Source organism: Rousettus aegyptiacus, unplaced genomic scaffold (genome assembly GCF_014176215.1).
Source record: "Rousettus aegyptiacus isolate mRouAeg1 unplaced genomic scaffold, mRouAeg1.p scaffold_m13_p_10, whole genome shotgun sequence".
In the NCBI taxonomy this organism is placed as follows: Eukaryota; Metazoa; Chordata; class Mammalia; order Chiroptera; family Pteropodidae; genus Rousettus; species Rousettus aegyptiacus.
This window is the reverse complement of record NW_023416285.1, coordinates 91,834,391-91,850,447: the sequence shown is the minus strand read 5'-3', so window position 1 is coordinate 91,850,447 and position 16,057 is coordinate 91,834,391. Positions and strand designations below refer to the sequence as shown.

General features: G+C 48.4%; 1 protein-coding gene across 10 annotated transcripts in view; it reads right to left on the bottom strand.

Annotated features, from left to right (window-relative positions):
• FRMD4A (FERM domain containing 4A) overlaps positions 1–16,057 on the bottom strand; it is a 522,413-nt gene that overhangs the window by 124,080 nt on the left and 382,276 nt on the right. For all 10 annotated transcript variants that reach the window (XM_036227032.1, XM_036227030.1, XM_036227019.1 and 7 more), the window contains one exon: positions 7,892–7,986. In XM_036227032.1, the coding sequence (XP_036082925.1) occupies positions 7,892–7,986 (95 nt within the window). The remainder of the gene's footprint in view (positions 1–7,891; positions 7,987–16,057) is intronic.

The window sequence follows — 16,057 nt, the reverse complement described above, 5'->3', positions numbered from 1 at the left end:
GCTCAAGAGCTGGTACTCACTCACTGATTGGATGACTGCCTCCAAAAGCAATTGATCTGTGCCGGATCTTAATTCATAAAGGTGACTGCGTGACCACGAGGAGAAGTGTGAATAACGTTATTCACGGTTCCCCTAGAAATGAGCGGCACGCCATGCCCGGCGGGGCCCGTGGGGGAGCGCCGGTACTGACCATGAGGCAGAAAAGGAAAGAGGAGGCAGAGGCCGGGGCCTTTACTGGGGTTTCCGTGGGAAAGGCAAGACGGGGCAGGGGAGACGGCCGAGGACTGGCTAGTTTGAATAATTCTGCCAGGCTGAGGGGCTGACCCGAGCTGCCCAGTCCGTGGCCCTGGGTTGACTTCGGGCCGGGCCGAGTGGGCTTGGCAAATGAGAATTAGACAAGGGGAGTGGTTCAGATCTGGAGTATGGGCTCTGGACAGCGGCGGAGATGTAAACAACTCTAGCTGCTAGTTTGGCACTGTAATTAGTGGATGCCAAATAAATACGGAATCTAAGAAAACTCAGAACGGCAATCCATCTAATGACCATGTAGACTGAAATTGTAATCTTTTTACTTACAACAATTCTTGATAAACGGTCTTGGCGGGAACAACCGTTTCATAATTCTCACGGGATAAACCTGACCCCACCCCCATGCACGTTGCTGACCGTGTAGACTGCTGGGGATTCGGCTTGGTCTCTGAGGGGCATAGTTCGCTTGGTGGGGGACCTCGACGTGGGTACATTTTGCCCTGAGAGACACTGGCATAAGTGTCCCTTGGCCACCACTCTGCTGGGGTTGCTCATGGCCCCCTCTTTTTTATCCCTGTTAACAGAGGACAAATACAGGGTGGGTGCCCTCTCTAGATATTTTTATTCCCCATAATAGGCTTTTTTAAAGAATGGCATGTTAGCGATGAAATTTATTTAACTGGAAATCCCTTTGTTCCCAGGCATATATTGGTTTAGCATTTATCAGGCAATGAAACGATAAGAAAGGAAGAAAATGGTCAGGAAGCAGAGAGAACAATGAGGCCAGAATCTCCCTGAATTGACTAGTCTCCGAGGAAACGTGAATTTCCTTCCTCCACTTCTCCCACTTGTGGGCCCCCGCCCCAGGCCGTGAGGGCTGGCAGGGCATGCGTGGAGAGGTGGGCTTCCCCACACCTGGAGTCCTGGGACCGCAGGGCGAAGGAAGTCGGCTGCGTTTTATGTGCCTGTGAAAATCTTTCCACTGAAGGCTACTTGCAAAGGAAAGGTTCAAGGGGCAAGTGACTTGTCCAAGGGTCCTCAGGGTAACCTGCCCAGTGTCCCGGCGAAAGCCGAGAGATGGATTAACCAGCAAACTGGAAAGCCTAGCTCTGCAGCCACCACTTCCGGCTGCAGTAAGACCTGCTGAAATATTTTCTGCTCATTGTATTGGGTTCAAAGGCGCATTTCCTGCACCAGGCAGTGTGAAGGGGTCCCACTGTCCAGAACTTTTTCTTTCCTACGTGATACCTCACGGTCCTGACATTAAGTTCTTTCCTCAAATCTTTTTTTTTTTTTTTTTTAATTTAAGTCAGGGTGGACTGGAGAACTAAGAGACGAAGCATTTTCTCAGTACAGTTTAACAAAGAGAGGACCCATAGCCTGTTTTTCATTATTCTCATTGATTTTTCACTTGAGAATGCACATCGATGCATTTGCTAATAACAAAGGAAAACATAAAAAGTGCCCCAGCAGACACTCAGTATTTTTTATAGCTTGACTGACAACCATCTTTAAAACTGAGCAAGATAACACTCATTTGGTTTATGGTGGCAACAGGTCAAACCGTTGGGTCAGTAATAAATGTGTAATTGCTTCCGGGCAATAGAAATTGGAGGCATTTATTTAACAGATTGCTTTTAGCTTCTACGTATAATACAAGTAGGTTTCTGGTCCAAGTGTTGGCACCTTTGGTGAGATGGTGGTCAGGAGAGCTTGGTTTGCAGAGAGTGACCGGAGGGTGGAGGTGTGTGATCAGACTCTCTGCACTGATCATTCTCGGACCCCAGGGGAGAATGATATGCCGCGCCCTTTAGAGGTTTTCACTGTAGATCGCCGATTTCACAGGGAATGAGTTTCTACGGAAATCCAAAGGAAGAGGATGAAATTCTTGCAGGTGTCCATGGATGGAGGGAGCAGGTGGGGAGCTCTTCAGATGCAATGATGTTTAGCTTTTAGTACCTGTGCTCATCAAGGGCAACTCAAGGGCACTGATCCAGCTAGAAACCTTCACACAGTGGTCTAGTGGTCTTTGTGTGTGTGTGTGTGTGTGTGTGTGTGTGTGTGTGAGAGAGAGAGAGAGAGAGAGAGCGCACGCACCTACACCAGAGAGAGTCACACACATACAGACTAAAATAAAGTGTGAGACTTGACTACTAAATTATGGCCTAGTTGGTCCAATTGAATTTACAGTTTTAATTTTTTATTTATGGAGCAACTGTCTGCTCCACTACGTCCTCGTAAAGCTATCCCAAATTTTCTTTTATAGCACCTCCTACACTACCTCTCATTATTTACTTCCTAAACTAAAAGCATGAGCCGTGTGAACGGTCAGAGCATCGTTATTTCTGTATTTCTAGTGCTTAACAGCAGATGAGAAACAAACGTTTGTTAAGGAATGAATACGTTGGCTTCAAATACACCCCACAGATCCATCACTGTTGTCAGCTGCGTGATGGTCATCCCTGCCTTAACCTCCAATTCGCTGAGGCCCTAGTCCAGGGCCTGAACTCTACCACACTACCCACGTTGGAAGGAGAAACTCAGAAGAAAACCTAGCTCCTCGGGCCTCCTCAGACGCTCCATCCATTGCTCTTCATCTGAGCTCTGCTAAACCCCCTTCCTGGTCACTTCCATAACATTCACTCTCTGCCACAACATCCACCAGCCTCCAACATGCTCATGGACACTAAAGCCACGTTCCCAGAAGCTGCCATTGCAGCCCTGGCCCAGAGGTGGTAGCCTGGTCTCGTGGTTCAGGGCTCTTAATGAATGGACATCCCACACCCACTCCTAAATACTCATTTGCTCTCCCAGTGAGCTGATACACTGTCTCTTCTACAACTGGAAAACGGCTTTCCTAAATCATAGGTAAGCTGGAGACTGGGAGAGCTCATCAACCAGACCTTGTTCAGATGGCTCGGTCCATGCCGGCCACGGGTCCAGTCAAGAGGCGCAAGGACTCAAGGACACCGCAGAGTGCGGGATCGTCCCCGCCGTCCTGGCACTGGGTCTGCAGACCCAGCCAAGGGCACACTGGACTTTAATCATCCAGATCAATCAGACTCCCCAAAAAGTACTGATCGGCGGCTCAATTAACTGAAACGCAGCATGTTTTTTGTGTGTTTGTTTCTGTTTTTTTAAACACACCCACGCACCCGCACCCTTAATTGGTTCTTCAGCTAGGATTCTGGCTTCAGGGTATCTGTGAACCCTACAAAATTTAAGCATAAATCATCCTGCGTGTAAACGTTCGTGGAAGGACGGTAACATCCTTCCTTAACACACCGCAAAGGGGCCTGTGGTTAAATAAGAGAAATAAATATGCGTTTCCCGCGCTGTTGTGTGGAAACGCGGCCTCGGTGGGCCACGCTGAATGTGCAGCGACGGCTCACCTCGTGCCTTGTCTTTCCCCCTCGACTCCCTAAATCCTTCTTAAAGGTTTTCATTAACTGCATGACTTACACGCAGCATCTGACACACGATTCTTAAAATCTATGACAGGAAATTCAAACTCAATTGGAAGATATTATGCTGATTATTACTTCGACTTGGGGTCTGTCTATTGGTGCCATCTGACTACTATTTCTGCAGAATAGTCTGAAAGTCTAGTTATTGCTTTTGAGGATGAGATCCTCTGCCTACAACTTCTTAAAAATTTTAAAAATTGAAACTTGGGTACTTGCATATGCCCAAACTCACTGAAATGTACACATTCAATACATGCAAATTCTTTGTTCATTAATTATACCTCACAAAACTTTTAAAACTTTTAAAAAAGAAGCTCAAATAGAGGAAACAAAATTTATGACTGAGAATACATCAGAAAACAAAAATAGGGCTTTATTGGTTTAAGTTATACCATCAGAAACATGAGCTCTGAAAAAAATAGCCCCAATAACTTTGATGTTCAAAGAGCAAGGGACATTTTTGAAAAAATGAAACGTAAAAATAACTTTTCTTAAATACATGATGGATGCCAGCGCTTGAAAGTGGGAATCTCAGCTACTCTATCTGGACTGATGGGAAGGCCGGGCTTGGTCTGAGCTGGTTCTCACACGGCCAGTTTCCCTGGGCGTCTGGGGTGGAGAGAGTCCGTAACATTGCAGGCCCCTGGCTCGGGCGCTCAAAGTGCGCATGACATCTGCTCGCCTTCTCGCATCCAGAGGGAGGGAGCAGAGGCGATGGACTCCAACGTCCCCCTTTCTTTGGAACCCGGGTTTTCATACTTGGATGCAAATTAGAAAAATACTAGAAAATTCTCGGTGCTCGGGCCACACCCTGACCAATTCCGTCGCAATCCTGGGGGCAGGCCCCAGGCTCTGGCATCTTATCAGGGGTCCCAGGTGACGCCGATGTGTGGCCAGGGTTGAAGACCACAGCTCCGGCAACACACACATAATTCTCAGGGGATCAAATCAATGCTAGGCTCTCCCTCTGCTGCCATAAGGGTGGCCAAGATGTCTCTGTTTGCACGCGTCACCGCGATCCAGATCATTTGCAGATAACCACCTCCGTCTTTTCATTAGGGCAGGTTTATTAAAAACCAAAGGGGCTGCGTGCTGTTGCATCCTGGAACGGAACAAGCCATTCGTGGGAAAACTGGTGACACTGGAATGAAGGCCACGGTTTAGCGCCGATCATATGATAATATAGTTTCAGTGTTAATTACCTAGTTTGTACGACATCGGCATTAGGGGAAGCTGGGTGAAGGGCACGCGGGGACTCCCTACTACCTGCGCGGCCCTCCTGTAAGTCTAACTATTTCAAAATAAAGAAGACTAAAAATTAAAAAAAGAGAAGGCGGAGCTAAGGGTAGCATCGCAGATTAGTCAGCAATATTAAATGTTGTTACTACTGGGCATAAAGTCCTGCACTGCAGACTCACACGCTTTATTAATGAACACAGCTCACGGGGCGAGAGGAGCTTAGCGAAATCTCCAGTTTCCTGGCTCTGTGTATCTTTCCTTCAGGCCCCTCCAGAGCCTACAAAATGCCACCATCAGCAGTTAAAACTGAAAGCCCGGCTGCCAACACACGACCTCAAAGTCATAGATTCTGCTGTAAGAGACCGTGATGCCGCCGGTAACACCCTTCGCTTGCACAGGGTTTTACGGTTTATAAAACTTTCCAAGTGTTTGTCTCATTTGGTTTGCGTGTGGAAAGAGACAATGTGTAGTGTGTATCCCATGGGCTGGAATAAGGGATGAAACTTCTGCATTTCATACAAAAGATGCAGCGTAGCACCTGCAGAAATCACTCACACACACACACGCACACTCACACTACGGGTCATGGCACACGCGCACAATCCGAAAACGCGAAAAGACCCTCTGCTACTGTGTAGGGGCACATGTCATCGGGCTCGTGCTCTCCAACACATGGTCACCAGCCCAGACCTAGTTACACCCTCAGCCGCCACTTGTGGGGGCAGCTTCCGTTCTTCACTGTTTTCCCAGGCAAAGGAAAGAAGTTCAGGCTACCGAAGAGGCCACCAGCGAACGTCCGTCGGGCCCAGGTGTCGCCAGGCCATGAGTCTGCCCTGAGTCACGGCCAAGCCCTTTGTTTCTGTCTCCTACCCCAGTCCCTCGGAGGCCCCTGTGCTTCATTTCCTGGGGGGCCCAGACACTCACCGATTCCCCCTCATGAGTCAGGCCCACTTGCTGGTTGTTTGGCAGGAGCCGTCTGCCAGCTGGGGCTCTTTCCCACTGAGCTGCTGGCCGCCCACCACTCCCTGGGAGGGACCCTCCCTCCCAGACTGGGTGCAGGGCCCGGGGGTGGCCACGCCGTGGACGGGGCCAGGAGATGGCTCACATCCTCTTTGTCACCGCCTCCCGCAGAGCCCTCCATGTTGCCAATCCCACTCCAGGGCGTGGGGTGGGGTCCTCCAGCCTCGCCTCACACATACACACACACGCGCGTGTGCACACACTATGCCGGCCAGCCCAGGGAACCGGGCAGCTCAGAGCAGAGCACACGGTGCCCCTCAATGGGACAAGCGGACAAGGTGGGGCGCCATACTGTCCCTTCTGTGACATGTGGTTTCTGCTCTCGTCCCTCCCAGGGGAAGAGTGACTTTCTACACCTTACAGTCAATTCCTCTTGGCCGGTGCTGTTACAGCAGTGATTTGAAACACTCAGTATTTCTCCCTTGTTGGCCTGGGACCACCCGCTCACTCCTCGATCTTTTGTTTATTCAAAAGGGAAGTCTAACTGGGACGCGTCTAGAGGTCAGTTGACCTCTGAGAAGAGTAACAGGCTGTACTTGGGGAAATAACAATGGGGTATGATTAACCGAAACTTCTGGTTTCCTTCTAATTAGTGACAGATGTATGAATAGCAATTTAGGAGGGTTACAGTGATTCTCAGGAGAAAGGGCAGAAGCATCTGCATTTGTGGAAGTAGCTGTTCTCAGTGTACACTTGTCTTTAAGCATTTTGTCATTATTGTCCTGGCTCTTTCCTACCACAGCCTCCACGCATGGCTGTGCTTACTTGGTTCCACCCAAAGGCACTGTGACCCCTCCAGGCCAGGCCACCACTCCTGTCTGGCTCAGTTCCCAGGGGCCAACGTGACTCTGCTCCTGCTCCCCGATCACCCCGCCACCTTACTTGTGGTTAACTTAGAGGGCAGTCGTGTGTTCCAGGCTGTCTGAGACAGTCCCAGTTTATACCCCATTTCACTCTGAGGGTCCCGATTTGGGTAATAAATCCTATGGCCACCGGTCCATTTGCAGCTCGCAGGCTAAGTGCATCCACGGGCAGACACGTCCGATCGCTTCTGCTATTGACCAATGTGGCTGCCTCCCCCCTGTCTCTGCTTCTGAGTCTGTTTTGTCTTGATGGCATTAGCTGGTTGACCGGGCACAGCTTCTCCCAAACTGTCCTGTCCAGCCACTAACCCAACCCTGACCTATCAGTATTTTAAGAAATTATCTCTGTAATTCTAAAGATTTGGAGGACTGTGTATGTATGTACATACACATACACAGAAAAGAATGTCATGAAACATTTTCTTAGAACAGCTTATTCTCACCTTGAAATCTGTATCAGTTTTTTACCATACTCTTGTTAACAGTATATTAAAAAGAAAATTGAAATTTTGGTAAAGATATTCCTTACTTGTATTGCAAGACACCACTTTATAGAGCCAAACAGAAAGACCACTGAAAGCAAATGTGATCTGAATTTTTGATTTTTAGATTCTCTCTATTTTAGCATAGACAGGGAAACTGCAAAGACACTTTTCATTCTGAATTTTTCATCAAATTCACTTCCTGTTATTGTTATTTCAACACTGGAGAGGAAAGTTTAATTTCCAGTGGTTTTCATTTAACTTTAATAGAAAACAAACCCATGTAAGTGTACTTTTAAAAAAAAAAAAATAAACAGTTTGGTCCTGAATGTGAACTTGTTTGATTATAGGAACTAGTTTACCTAATAATTTCATAACACCAGCATCACCCTCATTATATCCCTTGGCCATTCCAGGCGTGATCACAAGGCCCTTGAAATTCGGAGGATAAACTTGGACTGACCCTGTCCCAAAGGACCCAAGTGGCCTGTGGCCGACTTCCCTGCTGACAGCCGAAGACAGGACATTTCAAGGTTCCTTTCGGGTCCTGAGGGCACGCGGGGGCACTTACGTCTCATCCGTGAAGGCTATTCCAAAATACTCCTTCTCCTTCAGATTGAAGTGAGACGCCACGAGGTCCAGCAGCTCCTTGGCCAAAAGCTTGGGCTGCAAAAAGAACAACATGGAAAAAGGGTTCGTGATCAGGCCGCGTCTCCCAAAACATGCAATTTCAGGTGCACGTAATTATTTAGCCGCAAGTTAAAAGCTCGAGTACATCCCTGCAAATGAATTTTACAAAACCCCTAGGAGCAGACAGTGAGGACGCCACCGAGCAAACGGCCGAGTGCAGGGCCATCAACCGATGGGGACCTTCTGCCTTGTTCCCCCAGCAGTTCGTTCTACCAACAAATGGCACTCGCTCTTCACAGGGCCGTGGAACCCCGCGGCCCTCCCTGGCCACACAGGACATGTCACACTGAACGGACAGGAAGACGCCCAATACAAATATCTGTCCACGTACATACACAATAAATATACACATTGTACAAGACGTGTTATAAAACACATAAAACATGACAGTATATGTGAATATTATGTAGTTATACATTTTAATCATTGTATCAACGTTAATCTTGTAATACATTGTACAATATGTATTTTGTTACCTATATAATTTACACGTATATTTACATATAAGTATATGATATATAATATAGATTTAACGTATTACTATATAACTTACAAGCACAATAAACATACATTGCATACTACACTAAACGTAATAAAATATATTTATTTAAAATCTATTAATATATTTTATAGTATGTAATATATAATTATATTAATATAGTTAATCAATTACATATTATATAACATATATTACATATGTATATAACATACACTTATATAGTATTTGCTATGGGCTAAACACTTTACAAACACCAGTCTCTTTAGCCCTATGGGGTGGTCATATTACTAATCCTGCTGAATGGGGAGGAAATATTTCTGTTTGAGTTGGGGCTGGTATTGAATCCTGGCTCCAGATACTCTGTCCTGGACCACACTGTATGTTCCCATAATTAAAAATCCAAATGCTATAAGTAATCTCCCAGAAGAAATGTTAAAATTAAGGCCAAAGGACCTTGAGTATCATATTTAAGAATAAACTGAAAATTCACCTTCCGTCTGCCTTTCCAAAGAAGAAGACCAGCCACGACCTAAGAATGTTTTTATCATGAACTCTTTTTCCCGAACATCCCTGCCAACGTCATAAGTCAGACAGAGAAAGACAAATAGCATAGGACCTCCCTTATATGTGAAATCTAAATAAAAAATTTAAAAAAGGACCTCATAGATACAGAGAACAGATCAGTAGTGGCCCAAGGGTGGGGTGGAGGGGAGGCTGAAATGGATGAAGCTGGTAAAAAAAAAAAAAAGAGAGAGAGAGAGTTACATGACAGTCTGGTTTCTAGTTTCACTTTTTGAGTGCTGCTATAGACCGCACTGTATCCCCACGCCCGTCACCCAAATTCATGTGTCGAAGCTCCAACCCCCAACGTGACGGTATTCAGAGATGGGGCCACTGGGAGATGATCGGGCTTACATGAGGTCACGAGGGTGGGCCCCCACGATGGGGTTCGTGTCCTTACAAGAGACACCAGAGAGCTTGCTTGTACTCTCCCCCACTCCGAGGGCACATGATGAGAAGGCCGCCATCTGCACATCAGGAAGAGAGCCCGCACTAAACCCAACCAGCCTGGCACCCTGATCTCAGACTTCCAGCCTCCAGAATAGAGAAAAAATAAATTTCTGCTGGTTAAGTACCCCCCCCCCCACCTAAGACTTTGTTATAGCGGTCCTTGCTAAGTACATCTTTTAAGTCAACCAATGTTTATTGAGTGTCTAATATGTGCAGGGCACTAGCCAATGCTGCAGGAGATACAAAATGAACACAGCACTTGCCAGTAAGGACTCAGACTTCAGTCTGGGGCATAGAGTAAATGCTAAAGCCCCTTTTCAAAAACCAATGCAGGTGGTTTCCCCTTTGCTGTCTGGCTCCTGGGCTTACAGGGTGGCAGTTTCTGGGCTTCCGTGACTATCAATGTCTCAGTGAAACAGCTAGAAATGACAGGGGTGGGTTTGAAGTGAGGGCAGAGCTTCCTCTCCCCAGGAGACATAAATCAACAGGAGAATCCATCTCAATACATCAAAGCCATTGAATATTCTTTACTTCCGTTCACGTTACAATTGGAAAAAAGTGAAACAGCAATCTCTGTAACGAACAGGGCATTCAAGACCCTCCTTCATAAATAGTAGAAGCCCACCGTGAGGAATGAGGTGGGGTGCACGTGGCCCGTCTGAGATGTCACTGATGACTTACGAAGTAGAATCCAAGACTTCTAGCTGTGTTTGCTATGGGCTGATGCAGGCTGTGATTCTAGCACCAGCTCCACCCCCAGAAGGTCCCTGGCTGCCCAGACACAAAGCATTTAATGCAGAGGTTGCTACTAAACGTGAGACAGTATGGCTGATTTTTAAACTGCGATGTCGCAGAATCTGTCTAAATGATTGCCACCCCTCTCAAAGCAGTCTCAGTATTTCTACAATGCCTGCTATTTCTTAAAACATTTTTGATAACCTTTTGGATTTGCCTTTGAAGCTTGCGTCCCATTTGTAAGAGCATCCTCACGGGTGATAAATCTTCTTGCACTCGGAACGGATGTGTTTTTGTTTCAAATGGCAAAAGTCACTTGAAGGCAAGTCTAGTGGGTGGGGGCACAGGGAGAGGAGGCGGTGAGCACATTCGGTTAAACTTGATTTATAAATTGAGGCGTGACTATAAAGTAACTATTGTGGGCTCTTGGGGGTTATGGTGAGGTTCCCGGCCCGAAGTCGGGAATGACAGAAATAAAGGTTTCCTTCTCTTTGACACTTACATTTGAGAAGAAGTGATCAGAGATACACAGATTTGCCCAGGAGGAAGAGGAGCTGTAGAGGCACACCATTTCACCACGGGGACATGTGAAATGTGGTGCCGGGCGACTCCGTTGCTGTGCGGACGGCACCCGGCCCCCGGCGCCCTTACACGAGCCCCGGTGGGGCCCCCGCACGCCCCAGCTGTATGGCCCGTGTCTCCTCAGGGTACACTCTAAGACGACGACAGAAAGTGCACCACATCCGTAAACCAGGGACAGTCGTTTGCTGTCATTATCGAGTGACAGCAGGGTGTGTCTGGCACACGGCTGGGAGGCAGAGCCGGAGGTCTGTTCAGGTCTGTTCGCACCGGCATCACCACCAACGCAGGAGTCGAATGTGTCACGTCAGGATGGCTACGTCACCGGGAACATTACAGCTGCACCAGGATCTTACGGGGCCGGTGTCGTTTATGAGGTGCGCTGCTGGCCGAAAGGCTACGTGGAACATGACTGTACTCTCAGGGCTGGAATACTGTGGCGTGATTAGATGCAGTAATTCCAAAGAAATGGGGGAGAAGGAAAGGGGTATGTGGGGAGGGGGTTGGACGGGCAGTTCAGGAAAAAAAGGTGAGCTGGGGGAGCAAATGTGGTCTTAGCCAACAGGCCTTGCATATGTGGGCCCTGCGGGTAAGGCCTTTTGTGTAACAGAAATGGGGTTCCTTCAGCCAAGCACATTAAATACTCAAATTACAGATTTAACTCTCCTGTTCCTAATTCCATCCATCCAAAAACCTGGCTGCGGCACTGCCGTCTTATCCACGGTGCCAAAAATCCCACACGATGGTGTTACTCCCTCTTTTTGCCAAGGAGGATCCAGGCCTGCAGATGTGAGGCAGGCTGGGTCATAGGAAAGCCAGCATTCCAAACGAAGTCAAGCTGGCCTCCAAGGTCACCTGCTAACCCCTCACCTGTTATCCTGCCTCCGCTGCCTCTACTTCCTGGGTGAGAGGTCAAACATCTCGAGCCAGGGGGGCCGAGCCTGGGCGAGGGTTATATGCTCACCTGACTCCAGAACATGGTATTTTAGACACCGGTACTGACATCGGTACATACACTGGTCCTGACTTGTACTTGGTACTGATCCTGACTTTGAACTTGGTTCATGTGAGTCTTCCCCCGAGGATGAAACACCAGGTTTCTGAGCCTGTCAAGCTAAAGATCTGATTCAGCACCCTGAAGACTGCGCCAGAGTCGTGAATGCCGCCCCAGAAGCTTGTGGAGACTGGCTTTGGGCCTCTCCGTGGTGACATAGTCCTATTTTTATACTGAAATTTCTACAGTGAGAAAACGAATTTTCTTGGCTGACTCATAAACTGAAGGCAACTGAAAGTCTCCAAGCAAGAACAACATCGCTGGAATAAATATTGTCTCAAATTCTCTTCAATGACTGCACCAATCTGGATGTGTGTCTTTAGTCAAAAAAAATTTAAAAAGTCTCATTCCTCTATACAACAGTTATTACAGATCATATGTACAGGTCAAAATGAAGAGACGCCTACAGTTAGTACCCACAACTTACGAATGGGGAAATAAAGGCATTGAAGGGGTTGATAACAGGCCCCAGAAGAAGTTGAGGTTACAATTCCTGAATGTGAAGTCCCTTTAAAAGCCATACCCTATATTAATATCAAAGCACTGTGTACCCCTGAACCTAATACAATGTTACGTGTCAAAATAATAATAATAATAATAATAATAATAATAATAATAATAATAGCTGCCCTGTCGGTGAGAGTGAGCACTCCCATCAGCCCGATGGGTGTGTGGCGTGAGAATTAAACCTCGCCATGAAACCACTGTGACATGCAGGGCCGTCTGTCATCACGGCATAACCAAGCCTCTCCTGACGGCCCAGGCACTGAAACTTTGCTTCTCTGTATGGTCGGTTCGAAAGCATTTAAGGCATCAGCCCTGTGATTTCCTGATCTTGCAAATAAGGTACCATCCTACCTTGCCGCAATGGTGATTAATGTGCTACGCTGTCCCGAACTTTTCTTAAAACTCATTTAGGCAAAGCTGCTGGGTAAGCAGAAAGCTTTGTACTCTTATGTACTTTGAAAGGATGTTTACAGAGTCCTGCTGATTATAATTTGCCAATTGCTCGTGCTATAAACATCTGTGGAGTACTCAGGGGTCAGGCTGGGAGCAAGGCCAGGAAGGCCGGAGTCCAGTCAAGTTCTACAGGAAACACTGGGCAGGAGCTTCAAGGTGGACCTGAGCAGGGCAAGCCCTAGGCATCTTGGGTTAGAGACAGCCCGTTCTGGGTCACTGGTGGCCTCCTGGCCCTATGAAGTCATTACATTTAAGACTGACTTTCTCTCGCCTATAATTAGCTTTGTTCACGCAATCGCTTCTCTCTCCTCGTTTTCCTTTCCTATTTTAGATTCTTTTCACATTTGTCTTTCGAACCTTTTACTTCTCCTTAGATCTGACAAATAGAACCTCTTTGTAAGTGCCCTGCTCAAGATGTACTGCTTGGGGAAGCTGTTCTGAATGCTGGCAGGGCAAGAGTCTGGAAATCCGGGCTTCGGTCATATCCAGAACGGCGCCTGGTCTGTCACGGTCCAACTCAGACACCCAGATCTGAGTTCCCTAGGGTTCTGGAAGATTCCAGTGGGAAACCGTGCACATACCAGCACGCTCGGGGGCCCAGAACAGGCCTGATCATTCTCTGAGCATCTGTGCTCTCATCTATGAAATGATGGAACCAGATTCCTGCCCTAAAATTTCTTTATGTCATCACTAAGTTTAGCTTCTTGCCTAAAAACTGCCCAGTCTTCTCAAGGGTCTGTTCACTCATTTGGAAAAACTTCATATGACCATGCTGGATCCCGCATGGATCTCCTAAATCTAGTCATCACCGTACAGAATCTCGGGCACGCGACTTTACCTCTCTGTGCCTCAGCATCCTCGGGTGCAAAGTGGGGATGACCATACCTCCATCGCAGGGATGTTATGGGGATTAAACAAATGGATGCCCAGCTGCAGAAGGTGCTTAGGACGGCGCCCGGCGCAAAGGGAGTGTGGCCTGGGAGTTCGTTATGCCTTCTGACCCTCATTCCTTTGCTTATGGATTACGATGATGAATTTCTGGATGGTATCAAATGCCAGCCTGGTATTTAAGGCCACTCTTTGAATCTCAGTTTGCCTAGCCAACCTCACTTCTGCCCAGTTATCTACGAAATCACTCATTTCTGCTCAATCTAGGTGTATTAGACTAAAGAAAATACCAATCTCATTTTTATTTCCAAAGCCTTGTCCACTTCTTCCTGGAAGCCCTCCCGAACCATCCCGCCTCCAAACGGTGTCTTTCTCCTCCCAACTCCTCTAGCATTTGCCACAGGTACCTCACTGGCTCTTGGCATGCATGCTCTTGTGTTGGGATGCATGTAAGCAAAAGCAATTATAAGTCGTGGCAAACTAAACAGCACACAATTTATCGTCTTAGCCATTTTTACGTGTGCAGTTCGATATCATTAAGTGTATTGGCACTGCTTGGCAGCCTATTTCCGGAACTCTTCATCTTGCAAAACAACAACTCCCGATTCTCCCTTCTCTCAGGCCCGGGCAACCACCTTTCTACTTTCTGTCTCTGTGAATCTGACTCCCCAAGGTCCCTCCTGTAGTATCTGCCCTCTTGTGTCTGGCTTATTTCACTTAGCATAATGTCCTCAAGGGTCGTTCACCTTGTAGCCCGTGTCCCAATTTCCTTCCTTTTCAAGGCACAATCACATCCTACTGCATGCATGGACCACATTTTGTCTGTCTATTCATCCATCACTGGACACTGGGGCTGTTTCCCTGTTTGGTTACTGTGAATAATGCTGCTTCGACCACAGCGAATTTTGGGTGACGTGATTTGCTCCACCCGGCGGCAAGCTGAACGGTGGCCTTCGAAACGGCACATCTGCAGCCTCGCCCCTGGCACCTGGGAACGCTGCTTTACAAAAGGCATGATGAAATTATGATTCGTGAGCGGAGGAGCTTATCCTGGATCATCCAGGTGGCCCTGAACGCAATCGCACGGATCCTATGGGAGAAAAGGGGCAGTTCTGACACAGACACATGGAAGGGAAGGCCAGGTGAACACTGAGGCGGACATGGGGGTGACGAGACCGCGGGTCACCGGCTCCCAGCAGAAGCTGGAAGAGGCAAGGACCGAAGTCCGGCCCTGAGCCTCCAGGGACGGAATGGCTGGGCTGACAGCGAGATTTTGACCTCTGCCTCCCAGAACGGTGAGAGGGCCTGTGTCTGTTAGTTTAAGCCACCAAGTTTGTGGTGATTTGTTACAACGGCAACAGGAAACTAGCACACACCCTCAGACTGAAACCCCAAAGCCCTCACCGCACGCCCCCCCCCCCGCCCCGCCGCCCCCCGACTCAGTGGCCGGCATACACTGCCTAGTTGCAAAAAAATCCAGTATTTGCTGGTTGTTTGAGATGTGAGTAAATTGGGATCTCAGTGAAAGCCCTTTCCCAGGGCTTGCATTCTCTCCTTCTAGGGCCAGCGACATGCGTGAGGAAGTCACCTGCGAAAGTTCAGGTGGATAAGCCTTTGTCTCAGAGCTGACCCTGGGTCAGCCAATGGCTAAACAGCCTTCCTACTCAGTGAACTCTCCTCTCAGACCCCCAGCCCGTCACCTACCGCTCCCCTGGGCATCTCCCGGGCTCTAGGTCAACGGGACTGCCACTTCGCAATCACATTAAAAAATTTAAAACATCTAACAGCTCCCATCTGTGCCTCACAAGGAACCGGGGTCTGAAGACTGACCCTATCACCTCTCCTTCCTCCCCAAGGCTGTTTTGGACAATTTGCTTCGCACGCAGGGACCTCTGGGCTGGCCCGAGACAGTCCCATGGCTGGGCCACACCTGCCTACCCCTAATGGCACGGGCAGTGCCCCAAGGCCCACGAAAGGTGCTTCCTCGCCCTGTAGGAGGGGCCCCGGCAGTGGAGCCGGTGGGACCACGTGGCTGCTGAGGGCGGGAAGAGAGTGTGGTCAACCTGCGCTTTCTTGCAAAGTTTTCTGAAACCCTGGAGGCAGGGAGAGCGGGTGAAGAAGGGCGGCTCTGATCAAGCGCTGCAGGAGCAGGCGGCCTCTCCTGTAAATCTGCCTGTTATTGTGTTTTCCTGGAGCAGCTGGGAGCGGGGCTCCCGCCCTGGCCCTGCCCTGCCCTGCCCCGCCCCACCCCTGGGGGCTCAGCATCCCAGGGTGGGGGCTGGGGGGCCGTGCTGGTGATGGCAAGCATGAGGTCATCCTGC